The following is an 18,944-nucleotide window of genomic DNA, read 5'->3' as shown; positions in this document are numbered from 1 at the left end:
GAAACAAATAAAGAATACTTACAAAGCTAAATATTCAACAACCAGTGCTCATTAGAGTGTTATAAACAGAGCCTATTAGTCCAGAGAGTCTTAAAACAAGGGAGTTACTAGATATAGATTGTGGATTCACCAGGGAATGCATTTGTGCGGAGACCATTAACAAAATATTAAGCCTCAGAGGTAGCTCTAGAAATTTGCGGGTTTTCTTGTCATGAGTTTTCAGCCCAAGTACTAGTTCCTCAAGGATGGCAAATATGTTTTTAGGCTAATTCCAGTGTGACAGGTAGATGATGCCTGGAGTGTTGAGAAGCATTGTGAGGCTGATTTTGATCAGAAACAGGTCCTAGATACATTAGTGATATCTGCAAAGGGTGAGGGAGGGGTGAATACCATGTTAATAACACTGTAAATAACATAGCAATATGTTAAGTTACTTCAAGTCTGTGTGATAGGAGATAGGATACAAAGAGGTAAACACCTGAAAAAAAAACCCATGGAAAATGTAAATGGTATTTTACGTGCCTTTTCTTGTTTTGTTATTTTTTAATTAGAAAAAAGCCATGTTGGCATTCCATACTTCAACACCAGCTGCCTGCAAACATCTTTGGAAGTGTGGAGTGGAAAACCAGGCCTTTTATAAGTAAGTGGCTTTTATTCATTTAATTATAGCTTTTAAAAGCACCCATGGAATTCTTTATGTTTTGCAAATGGATGCATATTTATTTCTTTTAATACAGTTTTAAAAGTTATATTTAAGTAAATTAAAATTTTGTGCATTGTTCAGGGTGACTCCCGGTGATTGTTGGCTTGTTGGCCTGACCGAGTTCTGAGCTCTATGTTGGATGTTTCCTGTGGAATGGCTGTGGGCCACTGTGTGTGTGTGTGTGTGTGTGTGTGTGTGTGTGTGTGTGTATTTCAAATAGCTATTTCCACAAAATATGTCACAGGATAAATTTTTGGTTGCCCTCCTCCCCCCACCCCCACAAAGCAGACCTTGAGATAGAGTTTGGTACAAGTAGCTTATTTGGGATGTAATCAATGGACATACCAGTAGGGGAGTGGTGGGGGGTGGTGAGATGGGGAAGCAATATAAGATGCATTATTGAGCAGGTCACTACTGTGGACAACTGGGCTCAGATCTTCTTAGGAACTCTGGGACATGGTATAATATGCCTCACAGTTCTCCTGCTGATGGGCAAAGAGGTGGGGCTGTTTATCTACCAATTCGCCATTTATTTTGGTTGAAGCCTGCTTTGGGGGCCAGAATTAATACTCTCTGATATTTCTGGCTTACTCTGAGTATGGGTTGGATGTGCTTTCACAACCAGAAAAAGAGACCTCTGGCAGAGAGTCACCTGTGTTCATAGTAAGAAGGCCTCAGTGTATTGAAAATAGAGCCAAAGGTTTATGGGTGGAATGCTGTCAGAGCCTAGGATCATAGAAAGTAGGTGCTGGACAAGACTTCAGAAACCATCTGTAAAGCTCTCAGGTTTCAAAAGAAGTTCAAACTGAGATCTGTGCATGGAGTTACACCTTCTTCTCTGAGAGACGCTTGCTGACTGGAAAGGCAGTGGTAGTGGATGCAACTAAGAACCTAGTCCAGCCCTGCTCAGGCCATCAGCACTGTACACCCCTGGACCTCATCCAGGTGGCTTTTGATCAGTCCCCCTGCCCCTTACAGTGAGATTCTGTCTTCCTGATTAGACTCATCTCCCTGAAAATGCTGTCTCTGAACCTCCTGGGCTTTGGCTGATGAGAACCATCAGGAGAATGATGGCTTGGATAATGATTTTGAAACCAGTTTCGGCCACAGAATACTTTTCCTTAATCTGAAGTATAGGCAAAGTCCAGCATGTAAAGGAGATAAAAAGAGAAGTTGTGGTGGTAGATGGGGCCTTGGTTGGGATTGGAGATTGAAGGGTCTTTGCCCATTGTTCATTGCTTTTCAGGAGCTTGGGTGACCAGTTGTCCAGGTTGCCTATGCCTTTCCTAGGTTTAGCACTGACATCCCCATGTCCCAGGAAACCCATCAGCCCTGGGAAAACCCAGGAGCATAATTTGAACACCACTGGGTGAGATGACGCACAAAATGCTGTGCTAGGAATGATTGGAGAAGGTGATGTGTACCAGTAGACCTTCCCGTGACCACCACCACCTCAAGGTCTTTGTGTGCCTCCTGCATGTTTGGGGACTGATAAGGAAGGAGACCAGTTGGCCTTCGGAAAATCTACATGTCTAGAAGCCTTCACCTACATGAGAGTTCGGAGAGGGCAACACAGAGGGTTTGATGCTCTCAGTCTTTAGTTGGAGCCTTAGTGATTTTTTATTTTGTTTTAAAAAAATTTTTTTTAATGGAAATCTAATTTACATGCCTTAAAATTTACCCTTTTAAAGTATACAGTTTTGTGGTTTTTAGTGTAATTCACAAAGTGATATAGCCATTATCACGATCTAATTCCAGAATATTTTTATCCTTCCCAAAATAAACCTTATGCCAGTTAGCAGTCATTTCCCATTTCCTCCTTCCCCCAATCTCTGGCAACCACTAATCTACTTTCTGTTTTTATGGATTTACCTATTATAAGTTGTATATAAGTGGAATCATAAACGATGTGGCCATTTGTGCCTGTTGTCACAAAATGTGTCCAAAGTTCACCCATATTATAACATGTCTCAGTACTTTATTCCTTTTTATGATTGAATGACACTGCATTGTTTCAATAGACCACATTTGGTTTATCCATTCATCAGTTGATGCTCACTTGGGTTGTTACCTCTTTTTAGCTACTATGAGTAATGCTGCTACGAGCATTGGATACAAGTTTTTGTGTGGACAGTTCTCTTGGGCATATACCTAGGATGGAACTGCTGGGTCATAGGGTAACTCTATATTTAGCTTTTTGAGGACCTGACACATTGTTTTCAGTGCCTAAGCTTTTGGAACTCTTCTGTTCTTTCTTGAATGAAACCATCTGTTTCCTGTCAAAGGATAACTTACAGATGTTCAGTTAGTTATTTTCAGTGAATATTTTCTTGCATATGAGGGAATTAATAAATGGAGTGAAGAAACAAGGCAAAAACAAGATCTACCATGACATGATTTTATTACAGAATTTTATATATCTGTACTGTGTATCTGTACTAGATCTGATTTCTATTTTTTTAACCTGTATTCATGATTTGTATTTAGGTTAAAGTCATGTAACATAAAATTAATTATTTTAAAGTGTACAATTCAGTGGCAGAGTATGTTTAAAATGTTGTCCAACCATCATTTCTATCTATTTCCGAACATTTTCATCAATCCCAGAAGGAAACTATATACTCACTGAGGAGTTACTCTCCCTTGTTCCTTTCTCCAAAACTTCTATTGGATTGTAGATTTTTCCATACCAACATGTCAGATCTGTAATCAATTTGAACTCTCTGAGGGCAGGAACTTTTTCTGCTTTTCTTTTTATTTCCTGAAGATCTCAGGCATTGAAAACATGTTTACTAGCTCAGATTGATAAGGCATGATTCCTGTCCTCAGGAGATTGTTATTTCATGTAAGGGACCAAGGGGGAAATGAAAAAAAAGAAAAAAGCTAGAGAGGAATCCAGAGGAGAGGGTGAATCTTGCTGCCAGGGGAGCTAGGAGGTAGAAGACCCTTTTAGGTGGAGGAAGGACATCCAAGCTCCCGTAGGGTACCACGGCAGGAATGTGGAGGATGCATTTTGTGGGACATGAGTGGCTACAAGGTTGGAGCAGAGGGTAGATGAGGTAGAAAAAGAGGTGATAAGGGACCAGGAGGTCTTGAGGCCAGACACGGATGGCTTGACCAGTGTGAAAGAGGCAACAGAGGTGCAGTAGGTGTGGTTGATCATTCTTTACGTGCAGACAGACCTATGGGAGGGGGTGATACAGGAGAACACCTAGCAGACAGGCCTTCCTTTAGAGCCACACAGCAAGTTTTGCTTGGAAGGATTTTGGCACAGCCTTGAAGATACTTTAGTGAAATCACTGGGTCTGTATCAAAGAATAACTTGGAGACATTCATTTGCTATTTCACGCACGTTATTGTATCATATATGAGGAAGTCAGTTGGGAGACAGAGTTAAATAAAGGCAAAAACAAAATTGAGAGGAGAAAGGGAGAGAAAAAACCTGCAATCTGGAGAATGTGTTTTACACATTTTGGGTAAGCAGATTAGCTGGCAGCTAGTAAGAAAGGTATTCTGGTAATTTTATCATGAACTAGGTAGGTCAACTTGGCATGTCAGAGAAGTCCCTTCCAGTCACTTGTGGATGCTTCGGAAGACTTGGAGGGTTTAGCTGTGAGCACAAGTGACAAACTGTATACGGTTGACCAGTCTTTGCATTGGCACTTTGGCTATAGTTAACCAAGCTACCCTCATCTCATTCGACTTCTAAACCTGAATATTTATAGCCGTCTGAGATTTGCCTGAAGATTTTGTTCCTCCATTATCCCATAACCATCCTTGTTCCTGAGGAAGGAGGGGAAGTATCACTTGTTCTGGCCCAGCTGTGGGACCTTGGCCAGGTCACTTTAGTGCTGTCTGGCCTTAGCCTCCTCACCTGTAGAATGAATGGGCATGGGACTGACCTGGTTGCATTTGCTTGTACCACTGGGGCATAGTGTAATGAGTGTGAACTTTGGAAGTCAGTGGGCTTGGTTCTAAGTCTTGACTCTGTCATTTATAGCCGTGTGGCCTGGAACAAAGCTGTTAATCTCTTGGAGCCTCATCTTTATTTTTCATCTGTGAAATGTGATTGAATTACCTGCCTTGCTGTGCTCAGTTCTGCCAGGCATATGAACCATTGATGAGCAGAAGCTGCTGCTGTATTACTGCCCCCTCTGCTAATGATGAGAGTATTTTGAGCAGCAGTTGGATGAAGAGCCCACTCCTTTTCATTTGGAAGACTCTGATTATGGTAACCTCAGGGGTATGCCTGCTTCCTTCACTGTGACCACCCTTCCCTGGGCAGAGGTCCTGGCCCTGCTTCTAGCTCTGTCGTGCTGGCCCTGCATTTTAATGGTTTCAGCTGGCAGAGCAAGGCCCTAATCTTGTTTCCTAGATGGTTTGTTCCTTCCATTTTTACTTCACCTGCATGGGAGCGGGGAGGCCCTGGGGCCTCTGCTTGCGAATTCCCCAGTGTGCTTTTAGGACGCAAATGCACTGCTGGTTGTCAGCTGGCCCAGGGCCACAGATCTGTTTTGAAAGCCCTGGCTCTGAGATCTGCCTGGGAATGGAGCCCAGACGCAGAAACTCTGATTTTTCCCGCCTACTCCAGACCCCAGGGGATCTCCAACACAGACTTATTCACCATTTAAGAGCTTCCTTTATACCATGTGTGGTCTGTCATGGTGCTGCCAACCCCAGAGCTCACTGTTTCTGGGTGCTGGTTCACTGAAAGCACACTGGACGCATTGAGGGATTCAGTGGCTCACTGATGTTTTCATTAACAGCATCTTTATCTCACAGTTTTTGCTGTGTACTGGATACATGGTTGAGGCTGTATGACACTGTGTTCCCAATTTGTTTTGGAATTGTGTGCAAGGGATAAAAGCAGTTCCTAATACATTTCTTATTCAGAGTTTGGTGTACATTTTGTCAAAGGAACAGTGTTATGCTTGGTAGGTAAGAACCCAGACTAGCTCCCTAAACGAGTGCCTCTCACACTTGAATGCACACATGAATGAGCTGGGGAGCTGGTTAAAATGTGCATTCTAATTCAAAAGGTCTGGGGTGGGCATGAGAGTCCATATTTTTAATAAATTCCAGGGGATACTGTGCGGTGGGTCCGTAGACCACACTCCACCAAGTAATAAGGTTCTAAATCAGCAGTTCTCAATCCTGACTACATTAACATCACCTGGAGGAGCTTTTAAAAACTATTAATACCAGTGCTATGGGTCCCTGCATCCTACCCCAGACCCAATTAAAGTGGAATCTGGGTCTTCATTAAAACTTGTGCACAAGCGTTCATAGCAGCATTAGTCGTAATAGCCAAAAAGTGGAAACAATCCAATGTCCATCAAATGATGAATGGATAAACAAAATGTGGTATATCCATACAATGGTATATCATTCAGCCATAGAAAGGAATGGAGAACTGATACTACAACTTGGATGAGCCTTGGAAACAGTATGCTAAGTGAAAGAAACCATTTACAAAGCACCACATATTGCATGAGTCCATTGAAATGAAATATCTAAAATGGCAAATATATAAACTAGATGAGTGGTTGCTTAGGGCTGGGAGTGGTGAGATGAGGAGGGGAATCAGGGAGTGACTGCCAATACCCATTGCAGTGACAGGTGGTTTCTTTTGGAGGTGATGAAAATGTTTTCGTATTAGATAGTGGTGATTGATTTTCGTAATTTCTTTTTTTAACTTCATGAATTATACTAAAACCCACCAAAGTGTACAATCTAAAAGGGTGAAATTTAAGGTATGTAAATTATATCTCGACAAAGCTGTTATTTTGAGAAATCTGAATCTGGGATGAGGAACCTAGGTGTTGGCAGTGCTAAAAGTTTCCCAGTTATTGCTAACATGCCATTGAGGGGTTAAGACATTGCTTTAGTTCAGTGATTCTCCCATCAGGTCCCTGGACCAGCATCATCACTCCCGGGATTTTTTGGAAATGCAGATTCTTGGGCTCTTCCCCAGATCTACTGAATCAGAGACAGGTGTTTTAAAAAGCCTTCCAGGTGATTTGTTGCTCACTAAAATTTGAGAGCCAGTACGACTAGAGCATGATTTTTTAAATACTGAAATCAGACAGACTAGGATTTATAGCCTGGTTCCTGCAGCTTCTATCATGGAACCATGGTAAAGTGATTAAACCTCTCTGTGCCTTATTTTCCTTATGTGAAAATGCGGATCCCTTCCTCCTGGTAGAGAGCCGTGAGGATAAAACGAATTGTATATTAAAGGTGCTTTGGATGGGGCATTGCCCATATTAAAGGCTCAGTAGTAAATGCTGTTATTGTTATGGTTACTCCAGGAACTCTAAATTGTGACTTCAATGGGAAATTGTGTTGTTAATTCTAGAGGTGGCCTCTTGGAGCACCACCCAATGTCCCCCCAGTACCTATCCTGATCTTCATCCAAGCCCCTGGAATAGCAGGGTTCAGAGGAGAAATTGCAGGTTGGGGAGAGGGGAGGTGTGCTCCTGCAGAGACGATCTGGATTTCTTTGTGAGGTCAGATGTTTGGGCATAGTCATACTTCTTGTGTTGGGACTTTGATGGGGAGTTGGAAGTTGAAGTGGGAGACGGCAGGTGGAAAGGAAGGCAGAAGGCTGTAGGAGAGCGAATTGCTGTTCCAATGAGGCTGTGAACTCATTGCTTTCTGTGGGAAGAATACTCTTCCCTGGGCTTGCTGTTGATGGGAGAGTCTGGTAAACAGAGTGCTCAGAACATTTTGGCTGGAGTTAGAGCTCTTTTATTTGCTTTCAGAGTGTTTAACGTGGTTTTCTGGAACCTCCATAATTTAGAGGATTGGCTTTGGTAGCTTCATAGTGAGAAGGCGATGAAGAGGTTTGAGACTGATATTAGGGAGGGAGGAAGGTGGGAAGGAAGGGAGGAAGGGAAACTATTATATAATGAGCAGGTATGATGCTAGGTGCTTTCAAATCATTTACTCTTGTGTAACCCTCCTGAGAGTACTATGAAATATTATGACACCCTCCCCCTTTAATAATATGTAGAGAAACTGAGGCTCAGCAAAGCCACATGGCATGACCAAGGTCACAGAACCAGACGTGAATAGGAATCTGGACCACTGTTCTTTCAGGTGAAATGTCACCTCTTGGGTCATCCTAGGAGAATTTGGGGGCACAGAGTTTCTCAAATGTAAGTGGACTTCTTGGAATCCCATTAGGGTGCTTGATTAAAGTCAAGCCCCTCTTCAGACCCACTGAATCAGAATCTCTCATGATCAAGCCTGAGAACCTGTGTTTTTTATACCTACTCCAGGTGTCTGATGCCCAGCCAGGTTTGGGAAGTGGTACCCTGGATTCATGTACTTTAACCCGGCCACCATTCTCTCTCCTCTCTCCATTCCCCTCCCCTCTACAGTCTTGTTTCCCAATTCCCAGTGCATGGGTGTCATTTGAGCTCTCAGAATAAACTGCCTGTTAACGTTCCATTAAAAATCTCAGCTGAAACATTCTGGGAGTTCACCTGGACATTTGGGAGGGCAGGGGATTCGTGGGAATGCTCTGAGGCAACTGTCTCTGAGCAAATCAGATCACCTGCAGATACTCCTCCAGGGGAACCCGCAGCCAGAAAGACGCACAGTCTTTTCTCTCTGCTCATCCTGAGCAGAGAGCTACTGGCCATCTTTGTGAAATGTATCTTTTGACCTGCTTCTTTTGAGTCACTTTGAGGGTTTTTGGGAAGCAGTACTGAGACTGAGACTTCCCTCTAAGAGGCCAGTCTGGGTTCAAGCCGATGATAGTGGCTTCCTCCTGGGGCCTGGAAGGGCCAGAGCTAAGGCCAAACTAGTGAAAAAGAGCCACCTGAGTGGCCAGGAGGTTGACTCACGCCTGCGCCGGCTTCACCAGCTTCACGTGTCGCTTCTGTAGAATGGGCAAAGTGTTGAGTTTGAATTTTAAAAACCCAATTAAGAAACTCAATCTTTTTTTTTTTTTTTTAAGCCAACCACTTTGTCCCAAGGATCTTTAGGAACTTGGAATTTAAAAAAAAACACACACACAATAAAAAATAAAAGCTTCTTTAAAGCTTTCTCTTCTCCCAATCTCTGAGGACTTGGGAGCAACCCTGCCAAGAAGATGGGGAGAGGGCAGAGGTGATTGTCCTTTTCTCAGGCTTCAGTAGACAAAGTGTCAGGCCACAGCTCTGTAGGGCTAGTGGGGAGTTTTAGGGGGTGCAGATGGACCCAGAGCAGGCATGTCCTCATAGGAGGTGGAGGGCACAGCTGGGACCATCTCAATGCAGCTTGCTGGGGGTTTCTAGCCTCGTGAGTGGGTGTGGTCTGGAAGGAAGCTCCAGCCAGCACACTGCAGGGCCCCCCCAGGGCCATGGCTCTCACGTGCCTCTGTGTGTCCTCAGGGGTCCTGTACCATTTTCTCTGGGCCCTGCCCTGACAGGATCCCCCTGCCAAGGCCTGTGCCCTCCCTTGCCCATCTTACTCTCCCTGCTTAATATTTGTGTCCAGTGCCCTTCTGTGTCATCTTTGGCTGTTTACACAGGTGGTGGGAAGGGGCTTCTTTGCAAAAGATTGTTCCTATGGCTTTCCATTGTTCTCTCGATAAAGACCAAGATCCTTAACAAGGACCACTTAAGGTCTGGTCCTGGGAAACTGGATTCTGGCTCTCTGTCCAAGTTTGCCTTATTCTCCTTCGTACATCTGTACATTGACTTATCTTTATTAGGAAAAAAAAATATATGTGTGTGTAGTAATAATAACATGGGAAAATGCACATTGAGTCTTTTAAAAATGTATTTTATATATTTTTAAAAAATTTCAATACCTTTTGGGGTACAAATGGTTTTCAATTACATGGATGAATTATATTGTGGTGAATTCTGAGATTTTGGAGCACCTGTCAATTAGTGTATATTGCACCTAATGTGTAGTTTTTATCCCTGGCCCCTACTACCCTCCCCTTCTGAGTCTATAAAGTCCATTATATCACTCTGTATGCCTTTGCATACGCATAGCTTAGCTCCCACTTAGAAGTGAGAACATAGAATTTTTGGTTTTCCATTCCTGAGTTGCTTAACTTAGAATAATTGAGTCTTTTTAGTTCTCTAGATGTTTAGGCTGATGGCTTTGCGCCTGCTGGCCGTCTGCTGGGTATATCCACCACCACTTCCACCGTGCCCTGGTTAACACCTTCCAGCCCCTGGATCTCAACTCAGATGTCCCTTCCTCAGGGCATCTTCTCTGGCCCCCAGGCTAGATCAGCCATGTGTCTTTCTTGTACTTACCTTGGTGTGTAGAGCAGGGATGGCACTCAGTTAATGATTGCTGAGTGAATAAAGGAAGCTTCAAGAGGCTCAAGGGTGGGGATCACTGCACTGAAACTTCCCTGGCTCCGTGCATGTCTTTGCTCAGGATGCTACAGATCATATTGATTTTGTCTGTGTGTGTTTAAGATTTTGTGACTATCAATATTTTAAACGATGCTGAACTCTCTGAGACCTGTTCTTTCTAACCTGTTGGATTTAATTGTACAAGGCTTAACATGACTGCTGTAGAGCCATCCTCAGCTGTCACAGTAATTTAGTGCCCTGTGCAGCCTCCCGGCAGCCCAGCCTCTAGGCTGCTTTTCAGATTGTTGTTGTTTTGCTCTTATTTACGAGTAGGGCTCAGAGGTGCTGAATCAGTTCTTGTCTGGGCAGCTTCTGCCTCGTGTATCTTAGTCATCTACCACTGTGGGTTCTTTTAAAGGGCACTGGGTCATGGTGACACAGAAGCCAGTGACCATTCCTGTGGTAATGCGGGACCCTTGTTCCCTCACTTGGGCAATGCACAGTGAGTTCTTCGTGGCATAGTCAGTGACCTCTGTTGCCAGGAAGCTGTTTTCTGCCTCATTGTGGATACAGGAATAGGCAGCAAAGTGCCCTAACAACCACGAACTTCCTGATGCCATGTCACAAAATTCCCTCTTCTCCATATCTTCAGATAGAAATTAGGGGAGAATTCCTTCTGATCATCACTGCCCAGTCCTTTTTGCAGGTTGTGACCCACTAATGAATTATGAAACCCAGTATGTAGGTCATGAATTTAAAAAGAATGAAAGGAAATAGCGTAGAAAATATTAGAATGCAATACACATAGTGAAAGTAACTATTCTTTTGTGAAGCTTTTCTTATATTTTGTGTGCACAATGCAGGCTGAGTCACAAGGTAAATTACGTTTCTTTCTTGCAGTAAAAATACCCCATCACCACACCTCTATAGCATGTTGTAAGTGGACTTTCCAATGTCCTAACCACCTGTGCTTTGCTTTTTCTTAAAGGTATGCAAAATCCAGTCAGATCAAGACTGTATCAAGCAGCAAGATATTTTTTAAAGGAAGTAGATTTCGATATAGGTGGGTACCAATGGTTCCATTTCAGTGAGGGGGTGGGGATGGGCAGCCACTTAAATTTCAAGATTCTGCTTGCAAATAAGTGGCCTTTGGCTTGGGCCTCTGTTTGAGTCTTCCATTTCTACTCCATTGCTGTCTTATGCTCACAGGGCACCCTCAAACTCTACCGTAATTTTCCCCCTCATGATTTCTATAGCTGGGTCAGACACCTGCAAAGTTAACAAAAGGACACTTGTGCATATCCCTCCCATTCTTCTCTGAGTATGTGTGCATACACATGTGTTTCTGTCTTTTGCAGTGGGAAAGTTGCCAAAGAGGTGGTGGAGGCCAGTTCCAAGATCCAGAGGGAGCCTCCTGAGGTGCACAGGTGAGTGGATGATCACTGTGGGTTCCAGGTGGCTTTAAAAGCTGGCTTTTCCAAATCCCCTATAACATCCCTTTGTGTAGTGACATACAGCATTAAAAAAGGACATTCTTACTTCCTTAGACGTCTCACTCAGACAGATTTGGCTGGGCCATGGCATGAGCACAGCTGGGCTCCACTTTGAGTTATGTGCTCTCAGGAGAGTCATTGATTAGGTCTGGAGTGTCACCTTAACAAGCAGGATGCTGTGCCATTGCCTGGGCAAACTCTGTCATCTCATCCTCTTAATCACCTGGCCAAACTCTGTCATTTCATCCTCTTACAAGTTCTCTGTTCCTGCCTGTATTCATCATATTTGGCCCGTTCCCGTTGGCCTGACTCTGGGTTGACCTTTCCTGGGGCCATTACTCTCTAGGGCCACACAGAGGAATGAAGGACTTAGTCATTGTTGGCTCAAGAGTACACACCTCCATTAAGGTGACGATATGCAGTCATTCTTAAGAATTAAATATTCTCTTGCCATGTTGGACTTCACACTACCACAATTTACACAAATCATTGCCCATCCTAAACCTCAAATATGCTGCATATCTAAAGCTCAGCATTCTCAACGTGTTGCCTCCCACTTTTTAAGGAAAGATCACCATGAGCTAAATTATTTAGGAAGTCCCCCATACACTGGTTTGCACCTGCCCTTTCTTTCCCATCTTTGAAACCCAGAGGTATTTCCTTTATGCTTGGATTTTCCAGTTTCCTCCATTTCCAGGGTGACTAAATGAGCTGGGTGCCTCTCCACCCTGTCCCTTGGGGTTGTTGGGCAGGAGGAGGCTGTGGTCCCACAGAAGTGTGGCTAAGCCAGCCTGGAGAAGCATCCAGATGGCACTTCTCTCCCACACCGGGGAGCAGAAGTGCAGTTGGCATGATATCCCATGTAGATGTGTACAGAAGAAAATTTGTTCCTGCTTTGGGGTGACTTGGTGAGGAGCTGTAATGTGAAAGTCTGCAAAACCAGGCTATCACACTGTAAGAAGCAGAAGACTACAGGATGAGAGAAGCTGGAGAACCTTGGCTCCAGGCATGTCGGTGCAGATCCTGAAAGTGCAGCCTGCCCACCAATGAGAAAAGTCTTTATGGTTCCCTCCTCTTCCCCAAATTGTACTTATTCAATGCAGCAGAAATGAAGAGGAAATGATAAAACATATCATTCATCCCTTTCAGAATCTTTGAACTGGAAATGACCTCAGGGATCGCCTAGTTTGATGCTTCTGTTTTGTAGACAAAGAAACTTGAGTCTCACACAAGTTAAGTCATTTATCCAAGGTCCTGACTTTTTTTGATGGCAGACCTAAGCCTAGAACTCCAGTGTCCTGCTTCTGTGTTCTCAGCTCTTTTCTCTGTAGCACCCTGAGAGCACCTGGCATTTTCTTAGAAGCTGGTAGTGGAGGTGGAACTACCCCAAGTGGCTCAGCATGCATTTTATTCTTCCAGGTTGAAGCTCAAATATTTGATCTTAAATACTTGATGCTGAGGGAGTTCTCCTGGTAGCACAAACACAAAGCAGGACACTTTTTTTGCAATATACTTTCAGAGATACATATTCCAAAAAATAAGGCTTTTTGAGTCTCAAAGTTACCATCTTTGGACGGTTAATGAGGTCAATAAAGAATTTTTTTTAAATGCTTCTCTTGTAAATTTTGGTTTGAATAATTTATGGAAACCAAGGCTTTCTAGCTCAGGGTTTCTCAAATTGTAACTTGCACAGGGATCACCTCGGGATTCTGCTAAAATCAGATTCTGATTCAAGAAGCCTGGAGTGATGCTTGAGAGTCTGTGTTTCTAACATTTTCTCAGATGATGGTCACGTGGCTGGTCCATGGGCCACACTTTGAGTAGCCAGGCTCTTGGTAACAGGTGGTGGAAGGGTGAAGGGAGCAGGCTTGCTGGAGTGAAGCACTTTTCTTGGAGTAGACTGAACCCCAGAGTGCGAGGAAAGTGGATACATACTGAGGCATCCACCAAATCATAGTTTCCCTTTTCTGGAATCTTCTAAAATCTCCCAGGATATTACTGCAAACAAGGACCTGGGGGCCCTTGAGACCTGCTTTGAATGCTCTTTCTGTTCCACCTCCCCCTGGGTATATGAAAGACTGTTGAGTTCACATCCTTAGGATGCCTCCGTGGTTCTTTGCGGCATCTCTCAAATCTCTGACAACACCAGAAAGAATTTGATTAATGTAATGCTACAAAGCAACCTCTTGGAGGAAAGGACCGTGTCTATCTTGGTCATCTCCATGTCCCCCAGCACCTAACACAGTGCTTGGCACATAGTAGAGGTCAATATATAGCTGTTGAATGAATGCATGAGCTAGGAGTATGGGATGACAGCAGCACGTGTCATTTTCTTTGATGTGAGATCTGTCCAAGGTGCTGCCCCGGGGACCTCAATCTCCCCAGAGACAGCATTGTGGTCAAAGCCATAGTGATGTGTGAAACCTTCATTCAGGCAACTCCTCCTTCCATCCCAGTAGCTGGTTGTGTGGTAGAAAATTGTTCCTCTTGGACAATTGTTTGGTTTTCAAAGTATTTCAGCTTCTTTGAAGCTGCTGTCAAAAGTGAGAATGTAGTAATAAGCTCTCCTCTTGTGGTGGGCGTTCAGAGGTGATAGTCTACAGTGGTGGTGATAAGACTTTAATTAGTGAATTTTCTTCACATTCTGAGATTCTACTCTTCAAATAATGCCAAGTTCACAGACTCCTACATCTGCTGAGGTGTGTGTGTTTATGTAGAGAAACAGAAGCAGACTGAGGACACTTTCTTGGGATTTTTCTTCTTCAAAAAGAGGAGCAGAAGCTAACTCTGATGTTTTCTTGCTGATCATCATTGATGACAAGATACCCAAGCCAAACCCTCCTGAACTGGCCACTGGGTGACAATCATCTGCCTGTTCCAGAGGCCCAGTGGGGCAGAGGGCTGTAGCTTGGTGAGCCGAGGGCTGGTTGTGTGAGCCACCTGGGCATAGCAGCCACCACAGCAGACACTCTGAGGCAGCATTTGTACCGAACACAAGCACCTGTGTAGGGGTCACGAGTGGGTTCTAATCTTAGCTGTGTTGTTTGCCAACTGTATGGCCTTGGGTAAATCACTTCTCAGATCATCAGCTTACTCATCTATAAAATGAGATTTACAACATCACTTTGCCCAACTTCTAGGCTTTGTTATGAGTATTAAAATAAAGTGCTTTAAAAATTCTAAAGTGCCATACAAATATGAGGTGTTGATAATATTACTACCATCTCTTATCCAAAAATGAAAAACTGGAATATGACAGATACATTCACATTAAAATCCCTCCAGGTGGAGTTTTTAGAGGCTGGCACTACTTCTTTTAATTTCAAGGAGGGATATAGGAACTCCAGGAGTCACTATTTTATGCTACCATTTTTGAGTCCTGAGTCTGCCTATATAAGCATCTTTTAGTTGAGTTACATAATGTCAGTTTCCTCACCTGTAAATATGGTATTTTTCTTGCCCATCTTACATGCACAATGAGAAAAACAAATGGGATAAATATATTCAAACCACATTTGCCCCAGTATTAGAATATAATTGTAGTTCCCAAAGGAAACCTTTCTATTTCAATAGAGTTCTTAATGACAACTTCATTTGGAGACCATTCTATGCTGGGAGTACATGCATGAGTGGCCTGCAAAGTGGGCCAGATATTTTTGCAGAGTCATCTGATGGATTCTGAGAGTGGAGAAACATGGCACGTATCCTAGCCTGGCCTGGGGGGACCTCAGGCATAAACACAGTTACCTCAGGAGTTCAGGTGGAAAGGCAGAGTGGAAGCTGACTGGGACATCTGCACATACTTAAGAAAGTGCCTGACACAGTGGGACCTCATGTAGCCAGAAACAGGAGGACAGTAGGGGTAGCAAGCAGAGTCTCCTTTGGGACATTGCAGGCCAAATCATGCAGAAAGGCAGTGTGCAGCATAGCAAAAGCCTTGGACCAGGAATCAGATTATCTGGCTTTGAGCTTTGAGTCCTAAGTTTGCCCATATAAGCGTCTTTAGTCACATTACATAAGCTCCCTGAGTCTCAGTTTTCTCATCTGCAAATATGACATTTACCTTGCCTGTCTTATAGGCAAGACGCACTAAGAGAAAAAGATGAGGTAAAGTTTATACAAACAACTTTGCAAATGAAAAGAAGATGGCCATTCAAATTTGCATATTATATTTGTCATTAGTTCAGTTGGGCTGGCGGGCTCTTGCTTTAAATGAAGCCAGGATCAGTTGGCACCTTTAAAAAGTTTAAAGAGAGAATTAGGTAAGAAGGTGTAATCTTTAGTTTAAAGGAGTTGGTAGATTTATTAGTCCAGTTGGGTTGCTATAACAAAATACCATAGACCAGGGTGGCTTATAGACAACAGAAATTTATTTCTCACAGTTTTAGAAGCTGGGAAGTCCAAGATCAAGACACCAGCAGATTCAGCATCTGGCAAACACCTGCTTCCTCATAGATGGTGCCTTCTTGCTGTGTCCTCACATGGCAGAAGGGGGAAACAAGCTCTCTCAGACCTCTTTTATAAGGATACGAATTCTATTCACGTGATCATGACCTAATCACCTCCCGAAGGCCCCACCTCTTAATACCATTACATTGGAGTTTAGGTTTCAACAAATGAATTTTAAGGAAACACAGACATTCAGGCCACCACAATAGCGAAAGGTGGGAGACTTGGCCTGTTGTTTTTTAATGTTGCTGACTCTGTCCCCCAGGCTGTCAAAGTGCCTCACGTTGGGCTGGGAGCCCTGGATTCTTTGTGCTTCAGGGAAATCCCTAGTTGTATCCACCTTTGGGTTTATCTGAGTCTTATACTTATCAGGGAAGAAATGTTCTTCTCTGACTCATATTATTGGAGAGTCTCAGGGTTGTAATCCACTGCAGGAGTCACCTGGTCTAATACAAGGCACGTCCTATATGCCCCTGTCCCTGGCCATGGGCCTCTGCTACAACAGAGCAACAGGAGCCTGTGAATGTAGGGGCCGAGCTGGCATCCTCCTGGCCATCTAATGCCAAGGCAGGCTCATACCTGGGATATCAGCCTGGTGAACCCAGCCTGTCTTAGAGCTATGCAATTGTCTGGACATTGCAATGTTGTGGGTTGGGGGCAGCAGGATGCTTGGTATCTCCAGCTAAAGAATGTTGGAAGGAGGTCTGATGGGGAGCAAAATAAGCTCATAAAGGCTCACCGAGGGCCCATCGTTGTAGCATAAGCAGTGATTCCTGGGGATAGGAACAGCAGCCAGTCCAGCTGGCATGGACGGTCAGAGGTGGAGTAGAGCAATTCAGAACTGCATGTGCAAGAATGGATGGATGGGCTTTTCAGAGGTCAGAAAGCTACACAGACCACACAGGAATGACAGTATGTTGTACTTTGCAGAGCTAGAATCATAGTCATGAGTGGCCATGGCCAGAAGAAATCCCAGGAGAGCTCAAAAACTGAGAACCCTTCACAATAAAAGAAGAAACTGCTCATGGCGAATTTTTATCCCTCCCTTCCTCCCTCCCTCCCCTCCTTCCTTTTGTAAAGATTTCTCTATCTACGATTCTTTCCCTGTAGAAAGCACTGTGCTCACCAGAACAGCTGCAGGCCTCGCCTCCCTTGGGAGATCACTCCTGGCTCTCTCCTCACTCACACAGGATTAGGTGCCCCTCCTTGGTGCTCCCATGGGACCCTGGCCATCAGTCACCTTCATGAGAGGCACGGTGTTCCAGCTGTGGCTACAGCACATAAAGGAGTCATGTGGCTGGGCGTGGTGGCTCACGCCTGTAATCCCAGCACTTTGGGAGGCTAAGGTGGGTGATCACCTTAGGTCAGGAGTTTGAGACCAGCCTGGCCAACATGGTGAAACAGTCTCTACTAAAAATACAAAAATTAGCTGGACATGGTGGCAGATGCCTGTAATCCCAGCTACTTGGGAGGCTGAGGCAGGAGAATCACTTGAACCCAGGAGGCGGAGGTACCACTGCACTCCAGCCTAGGTGACAGAGTGAGACTCCGTCTCAAAAAAAAAAACAAAAAAAAAACAAAAAAACAAAGTTGGGGGTAGTTATGAAATAAAGTAGTGATCAAGACCAGGACTTAAAATGAAGTAGAATTTTAAAATAGTGGATTATACATAGATATGTAACTATTGTTCCATAAGACATTAATTTCAGTTGTGCTTCTTCCTGTGTGTGTTTGGGTACAGGGAGATTATATAAAATGTGTTTCTTGGGGCTGGGTGTAGTGGCTCAAGCCTGTAATCCCAGCATTTTGGGAGGCCGAGATGGGCAGATCACGAGGTCAGAAGATGAAGACCATCATCCTGGTTAACACAGTGAACCCCGTCTTTACTAAAAATACAAAAATTTAGCTGGGTGTGGTGGCACACACCTGTAGTCCCAGCTACTCGCGAGGCTGAGGCAGGAGAATCGCTTGAACCCAGGAGGCAGAGATTGCAGTGAGCCGAGATTGCACCACTCCACTCCAGCCTAGGTGACAGAGCGAGACTCTGTCTCAAAAAAAAAAAAAGTATTTATTAATGTAGGTCTCAGACCAGAAAGCTTAAAAATTATGGTTCTAGACAGTGAGTTACTTAAGGTGAGGACTACAGTTCTCTGGAGCAAAGCAGAATGTCCAATTTGTATATATCAGCTGCAGAGTAAATGGCTGTAAAATGAAATAATGAAGAAAAGGACTCCATGGCTAAGCAAGTCCTCATAAATTTCCTTTCTAGCCCATGCCAGCCATGGGAGCTTTTAATTCAAGATGGTCGCAGGCATCTTGCTGTTCCCCACTCCTGTTGCCCAACAGAAACACTCAGGCTAGAAGGTAGTCCTGCAGCTGGTCTAGGGAACACTCTGACCAGGCTGAAATGGCAACATATGTCAAGCCAGGATTGCATTTGGTGCACTTTAGTTTCAAACCTGAACACATTTTCGCAAGATGCCAAGTGAGATGCACGAGTATGGCTGGCTCAGTCTCTGCCCTTAAGGTGCTTATCTAGGTGGGGATGATCAGTACACCAATAACTAGACAGAGACAGAGGTGAAAATGCAGTGAGTTATGAAAGAAGAGAAAGTAGTCAAAGAGAGGGAGAGGAAGGGAGAGAAAGAGAGAGACTGTGTGCATTGGGAGGAGCAATCTGGGAAGGCTTCCAGGGGAAGGAAACATTTGACTCCTTTTTAAAGTATGCACTGGTTTTGGTTTTGACAGGAAGCATGGGGAGTGAGGAAGGGTGCACAAACATCCACCTGCAGGCAGACTAGGGCAAGCAGCTAGTATCTCTGCAGCAGGTAGGGCAAGCGGGCTCCCCAGCTGCCAACCAATAGGTTTAACGAGATACCTGCACAGTTTCCTTGCCATCTGTTGCTGGTCTCAGCCAGACACATCTGCATGCTCCTTTCCAGAGGAGAAAACAGAGCCATGGCCAGTTAGTGAGTAGGGTGTAACTTTGAG

General features: G+C 44.1%; 1 protein-coding gene across 6 annotated transcripts in view; it reads left to right on the top strand.

Moving 5' to 3' along the window:
- FRMD3 (FERM domain containing 3) overlaps positions 1 to 18,944 on the top strand; it is a 296,678-nt gene that overhangs the window by 229,612 nt on the left and 48,122 nt on the right. For all 6 annotated transcript variants that reach the window (XM_003810300.4, XM_034967512.3, XM_063593988.1 and 3 more), the window contains exons 10-12: positions 552 to 640; positions 11,000 to 11,074; positions 11,370 to 11,438. In XM_003810300.4, the coding sequence (XP_003810348.3) occupies positions 552 to 640; positions 11,000 to 11,074; positions 11,370 to 11,438 (233 nt within the window). The remainder of the gene's footprint in view (positions 1 to 551; positions 641 to 10,999; positions 11,075 to 11,369; positions 11,439 to 18,944) is intronic.

Source organism: Pan paniscus, chromosome 11, assembly GCF_029289425.2.
Source record: "Pan paniscus chromosome 11, NHGRI_mPanPan1-v2.0_pri, whole genome shotgun sequence".
NCBI lineage: Eukaryota > Metazoa > Chordata > Mammalia > Primates > Hominidae > Pan > Pan paniscus.
Note: the sequence above shows the minus strand (reverse complement) of the source record. Positions and strands in the feature narration are given on the sequence as shown.